Source organism: Andrographis paniculata, unplaced genomic scaffold (assembly GCF_009805555.1).
Source record: "Andrographis paniculata isolate CXL003 unplaced genomic scaffold, ASM980555v1 Contig69END, whole genome shotgun sequence".
Classification (NCBI taxonomy): Eukaryota; Viridiplantae; Streptophyta; class Magnoliopsida; order Lamiales; family Acanthaceae; genus Andrographis; species Andrographis paniculata.
In genome coordinates this window covers 7,296,534-7,313,192 of record NW_026137605.1, presented here as the reverse complement: position 1 = coordinate 7,313,192, position 16,659 = coordinate 7,296,534, and the positions used below count along the sequence as shown (strand labels likewise).

Sequence of the window (16,659 nt, the reverse complement as noted above, 5' to 3'; positions counted from 1 at the left end):
ACCACAAATTACAAAAGAAAATGTTTCAATGTTTCCAAAACTGTATAATTTTAATGGCCATCTACTCTTTTCGTTGAATTCTTAAACTCTACATGGTATGACCATTTAGGGCAAAATATCAGAATAAATGCACAAGGACAAAACCATAATTGCATAAATCACATAATTTTCCATGATGCTTTAAATATTCACATAATCCGAATAACATAATTACTTCCATTTCAGCTGAAGGACCAAAATTTATAGCTCCATGAAATCTTGTTCGATGCTAAAATAAGAAATTGCCAAAAATACAAACAGCGTTCAATGATATTGGTTAAACGTCAGTCACTGGTAACTGGAGAATCTCTCTTATTCCCTCACACACCTGCATTAACACCAACAAAAGAATCATTATCACATAGTATTTTCTACATTCTCAAGAATACTGAAAAAGTGCATACTGATCATTTGCTGTTATGCTTATTGCTATATATTTCTCCTGAATGCTGTTTATAAATTATTTTGGATGTGCACACATAAACTGGAGGACAGATCAATAGGTAGCATAGCTTAGAATCTACATTACCATCTTAATCTGAGCTTTAATAGAAGCAATTAAGCGAGTGTAATCTTCTATTTGCCTGCAAAAATAAATATAACAATTAGATAAGAGCACACTTTAGACAGTGTGTGGATATAATAACATGATATTATTGTTATGCAAAAGAAAATTTCAGATGCAATTGGAAATTCAAGATTAAACAGCATATATAAATCAATGATGTACATGTCAGAAGCAATAGATTCAAAACATAATGCATTTCTTTGTTAATCTTCCCACATCACTATTGCAGGAATAGGGTTCCCCCATATGCATACAGGCAGCATTGTGGAATGATTATAAGAATTACGAAAAGACATGATGATAAAGTCTATGTAGCTATCCAAGCTCAACAAGGGAAACGTAAAAAGGTTAGAATTATGTAGAAATTGTAGGCAAAACATTGATATCCACCATTCAAGCACATGATCATAGGCATTCAAGCTGTCCAGTTTGAGACTTTAAAGTTAAAACCCAAGGACACTGTTGATAACAAGTTCAGTCAAGCAACATAAAGACTTGGCAACACACTTTAGTTTGAATAGCATATTTATTTTTTCACATCAGCCCCCAAGTCTAGAAGGATCATACCTGGATAACTTTTCTTCCCTGGTAGCTATGAACTTTAAAGCCTCAGACCAGGTAAACTCCACGTGGAAACCAAGTCCAACATCAACAAATATATGCCGGGTGTCCGGTCTGAAAAAGCAAACGGGAACAATCATGCCAAGGGGAACAATTAATGTACAATTATGGTGTTTCAATCAAATTAAATTGTGTTCAAAATAAGACCAAATTCAAAAGGCTCTACCAAGTTTAGAAAAATGATATTTGATCAAATTAACATAATTCAATTATGTCATACACTTCCTTTCACCCAAAATTGCATCAAGTATTCATGCTGAGGTAATACATTTATACTTGATCAAATGTAGAGTATCATGAAAGGTACCTAAGGATACATATGTTTTTGTTTATGTTTTTTCAATAGTTACGAGGATTGCCGCATATAATCTGTTTCATATTAACATTTACAACAAAACATCAACCAGGATGTAATTCAGCAAATACAGCATACACATGGCAGGTAGCTTGGACCCAAAAAAATGAGATATTAACATACACATCTGCTTGCATGTAAACTTCAGAACCAAGGTTCACCAATGTTCTCAAACTGGTGACACTGTTCTTCTCCAAGTTCTCAATGTTCCTTCTCAGATCAGAGCTACATGAAACGAGGTTAAGAAAAAAAAAAAAAGAAAAAAAGCAATCAACAATGCCAAAAGCTTCATTAATCCTTAAACATACAAATCAGGGATCATTCCTTGGCAATATCATTCCCTACTATCCAACCAAATGTCTGAAGCATTAATTGAAGCTACGCACACCAAAATAGATGTAATGAACTCATGAACAGAAGAAAACTAAAGGATACAATATCTTCTGTTGTTCAAAGACCTTGTCACTGAAAAATGTACAAACTATAAGGATTCTATAAGCACTAAAACAAGAAATTAAAATTAGAAGAAAAAAAAAAATGAAATACAATAGATAGACCAGGAAGAAGCACCGTTGAGCAATAGCATGTACAAGATCAGGTTTTAAGCGACGATCAACAAACTCCTCAAACTTCCTTACTTTCTCCTGGCGCACAATGTCCATATCAGCCCCTCTACACCATGAAATCAGGTAATCAATCAAAGTGCCACTTAACGTTTATAGGCCATTGAGCTTAATCATGCCGTGATCTGCCTGGCCTGAACAGAGTTCTAACATACAGATATCATGAGCAAAAGCATCATACACTTTCGGGACAACAAAATCACCAAACTCCAATGTTCGAAAAATAGTATCAAACTTAGGCTCTAGTTTCTCCTCACAAAGTTGTTGGCCACTTCAGAATAGAATCTACCCACAATAACACGATTGCCAGAAATTGCTCGGGGAAATCTAAAACCTTTAAATCCAATCAGTCATAGATGTCTAATTCAAGGCAGAACAACATGTAGATATCTAATTCAAGGCCGAACAACAAGCAGCAATCGAACAGCAATACAGCAAAAACGAGGGAAACACAAACCAGATTATGGAGGAACGGAATGGAGGCTCTGCTGTAGTGTACGATAGGCAGAAAGAGGGCTGAGATTGGGTGGCGGGCAACCGTAGGGAAGACGGCGACGACCTGCGAGAGGAGAGCGGCAATTGAGGCGGAAGAAAACGAAAAGACGGGCAGGCTGAAATTGATTCATTTAAAATTGCAATGAAAGGTTTTTTTCTAATACTCCTTTCCTTCAGTTTCTTTTTCTTTTATTTTAATTTTTTTTTTTTTTTTTAAGCGAAAAGGAAGGTGAAAAAAATGTAATTTCAAATTAAAATTTTAATACAAATTCTTATTTAAGCCCTCTATATATATCTATCTACCTTTTTTTTACTCTATTTTTTGAAAAAATATTATTGCGACTCTCCGTCCACAGCGGCTACGAATTTCTAAATTATTAAAAAATATATATATTACAAAATACTTTTATTTATTATTATTGTTTTTAATTTTTATTTTGATTTTATACGTAAACCACTATTTTATTTTATTTTTTACTTAAACAAAATGAAAACAACATATAGTAATATCAACCTTCAAAATGTAAAAAGCCATTGAAGATGAAAAAAATTAAAAAGACTATACGTAGGTATTAAGTTCGGTAGGAAGTTTATCCAGTGTACATTTTTAATAACAGATACAGATTTCTGTATCATAAAAATAAAATAAAATAAAATAAAAAATTAAGACAACCATAGGTGACGAAAATTTCTTTCAATTATAAAAATATGTTTTAGATTTAAAAATTTTCATAGCATTTGATTTCTTAACTAAAATGTTAGTATTATTCTTTGTTTGTGTAGTAGACAATTAAATATTGAAAAATATTGTATTTTGTAATTTGTTAATATATTAAGAGAGTTATATTTTTTTAACAATAAGAATAAGACTTATTATTATACAATATTCAATATATTTATCTCACATCAAAATAAAAATAAAAAGAAATAAGAAATAAGTGTATTTAAAAGTGAATATATGTTTCATATATTCAAATTTTTTTGTGATAAGTCCTGCAAGAGATGACCGATGGTGTAGAAGTTGGATTTGTGACCGTCAGATATCAGGTCACCTGAAGTGCGCACTTTCGGGTAGCATTATAGTGCTGGAATTATATGTTATATTTTCTAAGTTATCTTCATAATTGTTTTTCTAAATTGTTAGTTGTACTTAACTAATTATTTATTTGCTGTGTTTTTATTATTATGGCAATAGCATAAGATCAAAAAAGATGGAGAATGTTGGGTTAAAAGAAAGTAATTTAGTGTTTGATGTGATAAATTATGTAATGCTCAATTATAAAATCATGGTTCAACAATAAATCGTTTTAAATCAATACAATAATAATAATAATAATAATAATAATAATAATTTTTTTAGAAAATAAAAGCTAGCAACCCTAAAGAGGAAATGCAAAATATTTATAAAAAGTATTAATCTCGGCCGAATAAAATTTGTTTAAGACAAACAATAACTATTTCAAATACGTTGTAGTTTGAAATATTGATTGCTCTGTACAAAAGTATTAAAAATAAATTGAAAAAAAATATAAATCTTTGTCTTAAGAAACACTTTATATTTTTCCTTTAGAAAGTATAAACCACAGTAAAACTTTATTTGGATTGTTGTTGTATTAGTATATATATATTTTTTTTAATTTGATTCGACCCATGTAATTTATTTGCATTTATTGCCGATTTAAGCTTACAAAGTTTAATTAATCCATTGGTGTTTAGGTTACAATAGGAGAATATAGTAATTTAGTGGACATGAATATATTTAAAATGAAAATTTGTGTAATGTCCAATCTTAAAATTATTGCTTGACAATAAATTGTTTGATTGGATATAATAATAATAATAATAATATATTTATAAAAAAAATAATAACTTTAAAACAAAATGCATAATATTTATAAAGAGTATTTGTCTCAACCCAATAAAGTTTAATTAAGATAAGAAAATAAGTATTTAAAACATATTATAGAAATATTGATTGCTTTGAAAAAAAATATTAAAAATAAATTTAAAAAATGTAAATATTTATCTTAGAAAGCATATTTTTCTCCCTTAAAAATTATAAATTACACCAAAACACTTTCCTACGAATTTTTCAAAATTGATTTTATTAAACTATTTAAATAAAAATCAAATAAAAAATTCAATTCCAAACTCAAGCAAACAAACTCATAGTACTCCATTGTTTCTCAAGAATTGTTCATACATTATTAAAACAAAACTTAAAAAAAATAAAAATTGTAATATATATTTTTATTTGTCCAATCATTTTTTATTCAATATAATTTGGAATATATATCATATATAGTATATATATTATATCTATCTCTCACGAAAAATTAATACTACCTGCATCCATCACCAATCTATCCATTTGTATTTGACGTCATTATTTTTAATACTTTTTTCGTCTCATAACAAAATATTTATTTTTCTATTTTAGTACGTCCCATAACAAAGTATTCATTTCTTTTTTTAGTAATTGTACTATCTACCTAACATTACAAATACCCTTGCCACTTACAATATATTACACAAATGTCATTACATTTATATCACACATATTAATAAGGTTATTTTAATTATTTCTACTTTATTCCTACTATATCCCAATATAATACTAATATTTCTAAAACTACGTGCAAAAAGCAAATTGACACTTCTTCATGGGACGAAAGGAGTATTAAAAATATCTTTATATTTGTATAATTTTTTTTATATAAATGTTATTACATTAGTATTACAAGACACCAATAAAAATATTTTTGTAATTTTCCCTTAATTTATACTACGTTTTGATATAATAATTAATATTCAAATATTAATATGCAAAAAGTAAACGGATAAACTGATAGATTTGTGGTGGACGGAGGTAATATTTATATTTTATATTAATATTATAATTTTTTTTATATTTTATATATATAAAAAAAACTCAAATGTATTTGTTATTTCTTTAGAAAAATTAATTTTTACTTTAATTAAAAATATTCATACATTTTATACAATATTACAATTAATGACATTAGAAGTCCAGACAGTCCCTTGGTGTAAGGAGTGAACTTGTCACCGTGATGTCCTAAAATTTTCGCTTAATGTGATTTGTCTTGCTGTATTTAGGAGTTTTCCTAACGCGCACTTTTGATAATATTTAAATATTAAATTCTTTATCTTTATACAAATTAAACAGATAAAAAAATATGAATGGACAAAGACAGACAAAGAAAAAAAAACTCCATAAAGAAACACTTCTGGTTTGTTAGTTTGAAGGATTTTACCAAAATTTTACTAATTTATTCAAAATTTTTCCCCAAAAATATCAAATCAAACACCTATTTTTTATTTTTTATATTATACTAAAAATTAATTTTACATTCAAAACATCACATCAATACCTATTTATATCACATCGTACAACTATTCAAATTCAAAATTTTTACTATTCAAATCTCAACTCAAAATTCAAATCCCCAAACAAACACACCCTTCAACGCTCGGTGCTAAAACACACACTAAGGGTGTGTTTGTTTGGGGGATTTTGTGGGATTTCTACTATTCCCACAAAATTTTCCCTCCAAAAATATCAAATCAAACATTTATTTTTCATTTTTTATATTATACTAAAAATCAATTTTACATTCAAAACATCACATCAATTCTTATTTATATCACATCATACAACTATTCAAATTCAAAATTTTTACTATTCAAATCCCAACCCAAAATCCAAACTCTCAAACAAACACACCCTAATAATAAAGGACACGTGGAAAATGTGGGTCAGGGTCGAGGTTCGGGTATCAGTTTTTGACTAAGGAGTCGTGCGCAATAGTCCTACGCATCTAACCCGACCCGAATGCAGCCCAAAGAAAAAAATCTCTCGAAGCATTCGTCATTTATACATTCGTTTCTTTTGATTGCCCCAAAACCAACACGCGAATTCACTTTAGCTCTCTATTCTTCCTGCAAATTTCGAAAATTGCAGATTTAGGCATTGCGCAGCTACGGTAAGAAGGAGTTGAGAATTCGATCTCTCCCTGAATTATGGATTCTGTATCGTCGGTGTCGCCACCTATTGTGCTCCCCCTCCGCCATCACAACCACCGCCACGACCGGCGCCTGGTGGGTGTGCCTTTTACATGCAGCAGAGCATCTATCAATCAGTTGCGTATTTCGGCTGAATTTCGCAGAGGGAAACGGAACGCGAGAGTTTATTGTAAACTGAGCGGAGATGATGAGCGCGACGCGGAAAATGATCGGAGAGATGAGGAATTGGATAGAGCGATGCGGATGGATGGTACGATTCCAGGAACTCCCGATGCGTTGGTGAGACAGGTTTCCTCGCGCGCTTATGATATGCGCAGGCATCTGCAGCAGAGCTTTGATAGCAGTAGCTACGACGGTGAGGATTGATTTCATTAAACTGTTCGTTCGGTACTAGTGTTTCTAATGCTGTGCTAGATCATGATACTAATTTGTATGTGCTTAATTGGTGCCGTAATTATTGTTTAAATTACGTTCGGCTCCCAATCTTATTCTTATTAGCCACTATATGACCGTTCTGTTGGGTGAATCTTATTCTTATCAGCATCTTGGTAGAACTATGATTGAAGATTGTGTTTGATGGAAATTAGCGTTGTATTTAGAAAAATTAGCTCGGTTGGAACGTTTAATCCTATCAAATCTGTTTACCTTTTTTATGGTGTTCAGTAGTAGTATAACCAATTTGCTGCACGTTAGCTTCATCTATGAACAAAGCACTGTTGTATATATTCTGCCTGTTGTGGAAAAAGCTTCTCCATCTTCAAAGTACCGAAAAGCAACTTTAATCCAAAAGTTTAAGCTGGTTTTGAATATGTAGAATTGTTGACAGGGTGTGTTTGGGATTTGGGTTTGAGCTTGAGAATAGTGAATAGTTAGAATTGAAATGCTATTTGTTTGATATGATATAACTATGTGTTAAAAATAAAAAATTGGTATTTAATTTGATATTGTTGGAAGAAAAAAGCGAAGAACAGTAAAAAACCTATAGAAACTTAAGTCCCCTCGTATTTATGTTTGTTTGCTTGCTGTAATATCATCGCATCACATAGCACAACACATTACCCTTTCAATGTTATGGATGCAGTATTGGATGCCAACCCTTGGCGAGAGTCTTCAAAATCTGTGTATGTCCTGACTCACCAAGAGAACCAGCTATGTACTATGAAAACTCGTAGAAACCGCAGGTGATTTAAGCTTGCATATGCCTGTGTGCGTGAGTACGTAATTCAAATTCTTGCTGCCATTACCATTTCAAACTTGTTGCCAATGCAGTGAAGTTGAAAGGGAGCTCGGGATTCTGTTTTCCAAAGGAGGGAAGTGGAGAAACCAGTCGAAGCAATCAGGCCCCAGCAACAAATTCCAGATGCTCGTTGAGGATGTCCGAGAGGGTGTCCTAGTAAGTTCAACAGCAGATTTGCTTCCAAGTTTTGTAGAACAATGCACATGTCTCTAAAAATGTCGATTTCTTGAAGGTATTCGAAGACCAAAATGATGCTGCAAAGTACTGCGATCTGCTTCAAGGAGGAGGACAAGATTGCGAAGGTGTTGCAGAGATAGATGCCTCATCAGTAAGCAACAAAGTTTCATGTCAATTTGATCTACATTCTAATTAGCCAAAATTGTTCATAACTCTCCATAGTTTCGAAATTCAGTGTAAATCCCTCTCCTTATACTTCAAAAAATGTTGCATGAAACCTCTCACTATGCACAAAATATAGATGAGAAATCTTTCATCTACCTTTTTTCAAAATACAAGGAGTGCTATGCAATTTTTTTTAAAGTACAGGGGAGTTATTGACAATTTCGCCTTCTAATTAAGCACTTCACTGGTACCAATATTTACAAATATTTATATCCATCTCTTTAGGTCTTCGATTTGTGCCGGAGGAACCGGGCTCTGGCTGTTTTGTTCCGCAGGGGCAGGACACCTCCTTTACCGGAAAGCCTCAAACTTAATCTTGCAGCACGAAAGCGATCCCTCGAAGACCAAGAGGACTTGGCTTGAAGATTTGGGAGTGCCTGAAAACCTGTCAAGATTGAATGCTATATAGCAAAATCTGGTAAACATTTATATTCTTTACAAGAACATTACAACACAAATTGGATATAAATGACAATATGTATAGGTGGTTCTATTATTACACATACATATTCTCCCTTGGTTACATAGAACAAATAGTCACACATACACACACAACCACCAGCCTTCATCTTGATTGATATCTGGATTCTACAAAACACAATTCACCCATTATAGCTACCTTTTCATTGGCAGGACAAAAAATAAAAAAGGATCCATCATCAAGGGTTAAAATGTCCACCTTATTCTAAATATAAAAATTCTGGTAAAAGTATAATTAGTAAATAATTAAAAAAATATATTAGTAAAAATAATTATTCTATAATATAAATTATAAATTATACTCCCTGTCCAAGTTAATTTGTCCACCTTAGCTGTAACATGGAGTTTTAGGTATATTAAGATTATAAGATTGACTAAATACATATTAAAATAAAAGAATTATAAATTATGAATTTTAAAATGTGATTAAAGTGTATAATTATATTTTAAAAAAAGAAAAGATAAATTATGTGGGACGGAGGAAGTAAAACTTAAAATACGAGTAAAATGTATAATTATATTTTTAAAAAATAACAAATTATGTGAAACGGACAAAAATAAAAAGAAACGAACAATTTATGCGAGAGGAAGGGAATATTATTATTATTATTTTATTATTATATCCAACAAGGTGAATTTTTTGCCGTGAAAGGTAGTGGAAAAATAAAGAAAAAACTCAAAATAAGACTAAAGAAGCTTAAGAGATAATGGCTAAAGGAGGAATTAGACGGCTTCATTGTTTAACCTAATGTTTTGAGGATTAAGTAGATTTTATTGATGAGGTTTGATGTAAACTCGTTAGAAGTTCTTTGGCTAAACTAAATCAGCCAAATACGAATATAAATTTTGACTTGTTATGTTTACAGAACAAATTTGAACGTGTTTGTGAATATTGGTCAGTATTTTTAAAAAATATTAAATTAATATTTTTATATTTAATAAGTATATATATTTATAAATATTATATTTAATTCTATTTTTTAATATAGAGTTATTAATAAAGTTATAATTATTATTAATTGTGTTTAAATTTAAATAAAACAAAAGACTCTTTTCAAGAGCTGAGTCGAGCAGAATATGAACAAAAAAATTGCTAAACGAATCGAACTCAATAAAAAATTTCAACTTGTATCTCTTAATGAACGAGCATGAGCCGAGTTCGATCTATAACAAGTCGAGCTCAAACATGTAAAATTCAACTCGGTCCGGCTCCTTTACCATTCTACTGGAGATGGACATTGAAGGAGCAAGATGAATTGACTTTCTCATAGAGGGAGATACAAGAAAGATTCATTTTGATTAGGGTCCTGATGGGAAATTATCTGAATAATGTTGATTATCCCCGTCAACACATGAAAATATTATATGTGTTATATTGTTTTGACAGATTAGAGTTAATAATCGAATAACAAATAAAATACGTAAAAAGACACATATTTACATGATTCACAAAAAAACACGTGTTGGCTATCTCACAGACATAAACAAATAACAGATTTCATTGAGGGCATTGAAGGCATATCAACATATATATTTATATCCAATGTATTGTTTGGTATATATTATTGTGCTATCAACGCAATATATAATCAATATGATAAAAGGTCACAAGGTGATTTAATAGAAGAACTGAGGTCGAAAGTGGTGGAGTCGCTTGAATTTTAATCCAATGTATGATCTAAACAGATATATTTAGAAAAATTATATATGAGTTAATAAATTCAAATAAAATGTTTTATAGATTAAATATATAAATAGTTATAACATTTTCAAAAATAAATATAAATATTAATAAATCTCATTTCCTATAAATTAAAAAAGTGCATATATATATATATATATATTTTTTATGGATAAATAAAAAGGAAAGCACATTGAAAAAGACACATACGAATGCAATCATATTTCTCATGGAATATTATCATTTTGAATTAATTAATTAGTCAAATGATGCTTAAGATGCGATTAAAGGTAAGTCTTGAAGTCATTAGCAGATAAAGCTGCGTCGCAAATTTCGGCGGTGAGTTCACTCTCAGTCTCTCTCATACTGCTCCAAATCACATCCAATGAGTGGAGGCGAGGGCGGCGATTCCACCGCCGGAGAGCCGCAGCCGCCGCCGGTTGACAAAGAGAAGAAAAGAGACAAGGCGCGGGTGAGCAAGTCGTCTCTAATTCTGTGGCACGCGCACCAGAACGACGTCGCGTCGGTGAGGAAGCTCCTCGAGGAAGATCCGTCGCTGGTGAATGCTAGAGACTATGATAATCGGACCCCACTCCACGTCGCGGCAATCCACGGCTGGATCGACGTTGCTAAGTGTCTTCTAGAATACCAAGTGGATGTCAATGCCCAAGATCGCTGGAAAAATACGGTAAGTTTCAATCGGAATAGACTCAATTTAAATGTATGATCGCGCATATATAATCATTTCTGGTTTTTAATCATTATTTGTTTGAGTAGTTTTTGAGATAAGATTACTGTGCTAGTTGATTCTGTGAGTCCTGATCTTCTGCTAGGATTTGGCAAATCATGCGATTAGGATTGCAGAATTTGTTTCAAGATTTAACTGAGTATTATGGATGATTCTCGATCTGAAATTTGCTCTTTTTTGAGAAAAATACAACTCGGATATTCTTTTTGGACAGTGCACCTTTACTGATACACGAATCAAGAGCATCCATGATTGACGAGGAAGGAACTTCTTCTTTATTATTCATATCATTCACAAGAAGTTTTTCAATAAAATGTTTCTTTCACGTTGATTTTACCCTTCTAAAAATATTCCTGTGACAGTTCCCCTAATTCATACAATATTTAAGCAAATCAAATTTTTAATTTTAATTTTTTGTTTGTATTTGGAGGAGCAGATACCTAATTCATTAAATATCATATGAGATATCTGACATCATCATTTCATGGATGTCAGCTAGATTCTGGATTTGAAGATGCCCTTATTAAGGCTTAGTTCATTGGGAGCCATGATTGATTTCACCGGTTTTTTAATGTCTTGCTGAAAATCTTAATAACTGACCAAGTTAAATTAGATGACGGGCACTGGTTTAACTGGAAGATCAAACAGGACTACTACAGTATTTAATGTTTGTGTTTTTTGTCTTAACTTTATGGGATCTCAGCTACATGTATGCAGGCTGCCTACCTGGAATAGTTGTTGATATGTAATGGACAATAATTTATCATCTAGTAGTCCCATTTGAGACATTATGTTCCAATGTGTAAAACAGCCTTTAGCAGATGCAGAAGGAGCAGAGAGACCTAGCCTGGTTGAATTGATAAAATCCTATGGCGGATTATCTTATGTAAGTTCCATACTCCTAGTTGTATTGTATTCTTTTTCATATGAACATGGACTACTACGCACTGAAGAGCGTTATCATATTTCTCTCATTTTCAGACAGTACCTTTTGTTTCTTTGTAATTACTAAGCATGTGTCTATTATGCTTGAGATAGGCTAGGATTATTGATAGTAAACATAGCCTAAATGGATTGTTGGTGTTGATATTAATAACCCTTATTGTGGTAATTATTTCTAATTATGTGTCATTACACATTTCTATTGACTTTGAGATCTTAGCCCTTTGATGTAACATCTGCACTTATCAAAACATTGATTAAATCCTCAAGAAAGGTTTTCTGGTAAAACAATCAGTGGTATGCTATTCTTCTCTTTAGGAGTTTGTCCAATAAAAATAAAATAATAGTATATATATATATATATAGTAAATAAATAAATATGTAAAGAGATTAATGAAATGGTCAAGTTTGTGAAATCTTAGTTAAGTGTCAGCATTGCTTATCTTTCCGGAGTATTTTACATCTATATTTTCCTTCTGGATAAACAACTATTGCATTTTGCAGGGTCAGAATGGGAATCATTTTGAACCCAGATCTCTACCACCACCTCTTCCAAGTAAATGTGACTGGGAGATAGACCCTGCTGAGCTGGACTTCTCAAGCTCAACTCTTGTAGGAAAGGTGAGACCCTTTCTAAGAAGATCACGAACTTCATCTGCTCTTAACATGTATGCTACATTTAAAGTTTGTAAATTTTCTGATAAGTTTGATATTGTCAGGGGTCATTTGGTGAGATAGTGAAAGCTTCATGGAGGGGAACGCCTGTAGCTGTGAAACGGATTCTAAAAAGCCTTTCAGATGATAAATTAGTGGTGTATGTTTCTTTACTGTGTACACAATTTCTAACTTCCATTTGGTCCTTAGTATCTATTTATTAATTTTTATTTTTGGTGTTAGGTAAATTGATATAATTTGTTGCTTGTATTCAGTCAGGACTTCAGGCACGAGGTTAATTTGCTAGTGAAGCTTCGGCATCCAAACATTGTTCAATTTCTAGGAGCTGTTACCGAAAAAAAACCCTTGATGTTGATCACGGAGTACTTGAGAGGGGTGAGGGATTTTCTACACAGTGTGTGCATGTATGTCGGCATTTTAGCTTAAAAATGATCTTATGTGCAGTCTCTGAATTGTCTTCTCCTGTAGGGTGATTTACATCAACATTTAAAGGGCAAAGGAGCACTGAATCCATTAACTGCAATAAAGTTTGCAATGGATATTGCCAGGTAAATCAAAGTAATATTTTCCTCGAAAAAGTAGTGGACCTTGATATTACTCTCCATCGTTCTGATTGTTGTATTCTTGTTTGAACAGAGGCATGGCGTATCTTCACACGGAGCCAAATGTCATAATACACAGGGATCTGAAACCGAGGTAGTTTTCTGGAATGTTCGGTAAAGTAGATCTTAAATTGGTTTCCAGTCTGTTGCAATTTTGCTATCTGTCCTTGTAGGAACTAATTGTTCCCTCTCAGTGTGACGAAACCATTTTCTATATTCTTTATTCGTGCAGGAATGTTCTTCTTGTCAATGCAAATGCCGACCATTTAAAAGTAGGAGACTTCGGATTAAGCAAGCTAATCAGAGTACAGCATTCTCATGATGTGTATAAAATGACCGGCGAAACCGGAAGCTGTGAGTAGCTATTCTAAGAAACCTCTCTGCAGATTACATTTAAATTAATCATTAATGATGCCATCTTTTTATCTTGCTTCAATAGATCGTTACATGGCACCTGAAGTCTTTAGGCACCGGAAATACGATAAGAAGGTTGATGTATTTTCTTTCGCTATGATACTATATGAGGTAAATTTGAATTTCCCAGTGACTACAAATCACAAAACCAATTTTCAAAGCATTAGTTAAATATACTATTAGCATTGCAGATGCTTGAAGGTGACCCTCCATTGCAGCATTATGATGCATACGAAGCAGCCACTTATGCAGCAGAGGGACACAGGCCAAGATTCCGCGCAAAAAGCTGTATCCCTGAGTTGAAAGAGTGAGTATTTTTGGACTGTTTGATGTTTTTCGTATCATATCAACCGATCGAAACAACATTTACCTCACTACAAATAAGTTGAAATTTAGCTACAAAAAAATTTCGTAGCAAAAGGTAATAAATTCATAGAAAAAATATTTTTGCGACAAAACTCATTTTTGTTGCCTATGCCGCGTTAGTAAAGGTCTCTGGCGACAAATATGACTTTCATAACAAAAAAATAAGTTTTTTGCTATGAAAGTTATAGAAAAGAAATATAGCTATGAAAATATAATTTCGTAACTAAAGCTCTTTTGCTATAAAATTAAAATTTATAACAAAAGAGTTTTAGTAAGAGAATGAGTATGACTTTTTTAGTCAAATGATTTTAGCTATGAAAATAGAATTTTCTAGCAAAAAATCTTAGTGACGAAATTAATTTGTAGTACATAATTTATTTTTAGCAATAGAAATTAACTTTTGTTGCTAAATGACACGTTTTAACTAAATATTTTGTAGTTTAAAAAATTGTAGCTAATTAGATAGTTTTTGTAGTGCCGGTTATTGTGACATATCCTTAAAAACAAGGCATTTGTCGAAGTGTAGGTTAATCGAGCAATGCTGGTCGGCCCAGCCAGAGAAAAGGCCGTCGTTTTTGGAAATCTTGAAGAGGCTTGAAAAAATCAAGGAAATGGTACCATCTGAGCATCAGTAGCACATTTTTTTCGCAAGACGATGAGACAGAAACAGGTCCCTTCTTTTACCCTGTAACTTGTATGGTGAGATTAATTGGTTATAGGCTACTTTTGTGTTTGTTATACAAGACTAGCTACATCTTTGATTAGTTGGATTTGGATCTTATGATAGTTGGAAGTGGATAAATGTGCTATGAACCTAGAAAGTGGGTATGCTATAATATTCATTTTGCTGCTGTTTATCTAGTTTGGTAAGAAACTCTTTCATAGTTCTGTCTGTAACCTGCTCTTAGGGCCATATTTTCGAAATGTTCCGTGTTGCCCGGGGACACAGGCTATAGTATTATGGCGCCCGAGCAAAAATAAGTACAGTCCGAAAATTCAATTTGAGAACAATATGGAAAATAAGTATTTGGGCCGGAATGGTTGAAAATATAGATCGTACTTGGCCTGGCATGATTTGTCTAATACTCCCTCTGTCCTAAACACTTTGCAATATATTTTTTTTTGGTATGTCCCAAACACCCTGCAACATTTATAAATTAGAAAATAATTAATGGTGTGTTTGTTTGGGGGATTTTGTGGGATTTCTACTATTCCCACAAAATTTTCCCTCCAAAAATATCAAATCAAACATTTATTTTTCATTTTTTATATTATACTAAAAATCAATTTTACATTCAAAACATCACATCAATTCTTATTTATATCACATCATACAACTATTCAAATTCAAAATTTTTACTATTCAAATCCCAACCCAAAATCCAAACCCTCAAACAAACACACCCTTAATATATATTCCCACACTTTATTCCATCACATCACTCTAATAAAAAAATAAAATATATACTTTTCTTTCCGATACATCAGCTAATTACTCAATTATCCTACTTAATACTTCTCACCCAAAATTTTGTGTCCAATTTAAATGTAACACCTTGTTTGGGATCGGAGAGAGTACATTTTTAATTTAAACTATTTTAGAATATATTATTATAAACTATTTTTTTATTTTTTATTTGATTTGATTTTTCATTACAAAATGTTAATTTACTGTTTGAAAGAATTCATCTGATGTGTACTATTCACTAAAAAAAATCCCCCAAAAACAATAAATTAAATATATATATATTTATATTATATTCAAAATTAATTTTTTTAATAAAATATCACATCAATTCTTATTTATATCATACTAAAAAAATTATTTAAATTCAAAATTTTACTATTCAAATTTTAAAACACACGCCCTTAATTTGTTGGTAAATTTGTTCTTTTTGTTCCAATTTATTTAACCTTTTGTAACTTTTGTTTTTTTTAGTATTTAAAAATAATTTATTTTTGTAAAGTTATATTTATAATTATATTTTATATAATTGTTCAAGACTCTGTATTTTACTGTGTTTATTTTTAATTTCAAAGAAATTATTTTACTATTCATATGGTGTAGTTATAATAACAATATATTATTCTTTTTTTTTACAAAATACAAATTACTACTTCAATTTCAAATCAAAACTAAATAAACCTTTAATATTGTAAAAAATAATTATAATTACAAAATTAATGATAAAAATGTTTATCATTATTTGCAAAATTAGGGTAAATCGCCTTTTGATTTTAAACAAAGAATTAACAGCATTGTTTTATACAACAATTAAAGCACCCACTTAATCCTTTGTGAAAAAACAGTGTTGAATGTTTCCTATAAGTGTGAAATTGTGATGAAATTTTTTATGTTGATTTTCT

At 31.4% G+C, this 16,659-nt stretch overlaps 3 protein-coding genes across 4 annotated transcripts; 2 read left to right on the top strand and 1 right to left on the bottom strand.

The window, feature by feature from the left end:
• Nucleotides 1–149: 149 nt before the first annotated feature.
• Nucleotides 150–2,836, bottom strand: LOC127264030 (uncharacterized). 2 transcript variants are annotated; one of them, XM_051293366.1, is made up of 7 exons: nucleotides 2,664–2,836; nucleotides 2,154–2,255; nucleotides 2,019–2,048; nucleotides 1,707–1,808; nucleotides 1,175–1,282; nucleotides 569–623; nucleotides 150–367 (listed from the first exon to the last, which is right to left on the bottom strand). In XM_051293366.1, exons 2-7 carry the CDS (start codon nucleotides 2,243–2,245, stop codon nucleotides 317–319), a joined length of 438 nt encoding a protein of 145 aa, XP_051149323.1. In that variant the 5' UTR covers nucleotides 2,246–2,255; nucleotides 2,664–2,836; the 3' UTR covers nucleotides 150–316. The 2 variants fall into 2 exon arrangements, with proteins under 2 accessions (XP_051149323.1, XP_051149324.1); XM_051293367.1 differs by lacking the exon at nucleotides 2,019–2,048.
• A 3,762-nt stretch (nucleotides 2,837–6,598) lies between these two features.
• On the top strand, nucleotides 6,599–8,907 carry LOC127263666 (uncharacterized). Its single transcript, XM_051292804.1, has 5 exons — nucleotides 6,599–7,100; nucleotides 7,827–7,926; nucleotides 8,015–8,138; nucleotides 8,215–8,310; nucleotides 8,610–8,907. The coding sequence occupies exons 1-5, from the start codon at nucleotides 6,743–6,745 to the stop codon at nucleotides 8,745–8,747; spliced, it is 816 nt and encodes a 271-aa protein (XP_051148761.1). The 5' UTR covers nucleotides 6,599–6,742; the 3' UTR covers nucleotides 8,748–8,907.
• Nucleotides 8,908–10,846: 1,939 nt separating this feature from the next.
• Nucleotides 10,847–15,342, top strand: LOC127263664 (integrin-linked protein kinase 1-like). The gene is made up of 11 exons (XM_051292802.1): nucleotides 10,847–11,233; nucleotides 12,105–12,179; nucleotides 12,740–12,856; nucleotides 12,955–13,049; nucleotides 13,165–13,285; nucleotides 13,379–13,458; nucleotides 13,547–13,606; nucleotides 13,745–13,866; nucleotides 13,952–14,037; nucleotides 14,118–14,233; nucleotides 14,819–15,342. The coding sequence occupies exons 1-11, from the start codon at nucleotides 10,931–10,933 to the stop codon at nucleotides 14,925–14,927; spliced, it is 1,284 nt and encodes a 427-aa protein (XP_051148759.1). The 5' UTR covers nucleotides 10,847–10,930; the 3' UTR covers nucleotides 14,928–15,342.
• Nucleotides 15,343–16,659: the final 1,317 nt, after the last annotated feature.

Coding starts and splice junctions, on each gene's coding strand:
- LOC127264030 (XM_051293366.1), bottom strand. CDS start 2,245: ATGGACATTGTGCGCCAGGAGAAAGTAAGGAAGTTTGAGGAGTTTGTT. Junction 2,049..2,153: donor GTACATGCTATTGCTCAACG/GTGCTTCTTCCT, acceptor TACATTTTTCAG/TGACAAGGTCTTTGAACAAC. Junction 1,283..1,706: donor GTTTACATGCAAGCAGATGT/GTATGTTAATAT, acceptor TTGCTTTTTCAG/ACCGGACACCCGGCATATAT.
- LOC127263666 (XM_051292804.1), top strand. CDS start 6,743: ATGGATTCTGTATCGTCGGTGTCGCCACCTATTGTGCTCCCCCTCCGC. Junction 7,101..7,826: donor TGATAGCAGTAGCTACGACG/GTGAGGATTGAT, acceptor TTATGGATGCAG/TATTGGATGCCAACCCTTGG. Junction 8,139..8,214: donor ATGTCCGAGAGGGTGTCCTA/GTAAGTTCAACA, acceptor GATTTCTTGAAG/GTATTCGAAGACCAAAATGA.
- LOC127263664 (XM_051292802.1), top strand. CDS start 10,931: ATGAGTGGAGGCGAGGGCGGCGATTCCACCGCCGGAGAGCCGCAGCCG. Junction 11,234..12,104: donor AAGATCGCTGGAAAAATACG/GTAAGTTTCAAT, acceptor TGTGTAAAACAG/CCTTTAGCAGATGCAGAAGG. Junction 13,050..13,164: donor TCAGATGATAAATTAGTGGT/GTATGTTTCTTT, acceptor GCTTGTATTCAG/TCAGGACTTCAGGCACGAGG.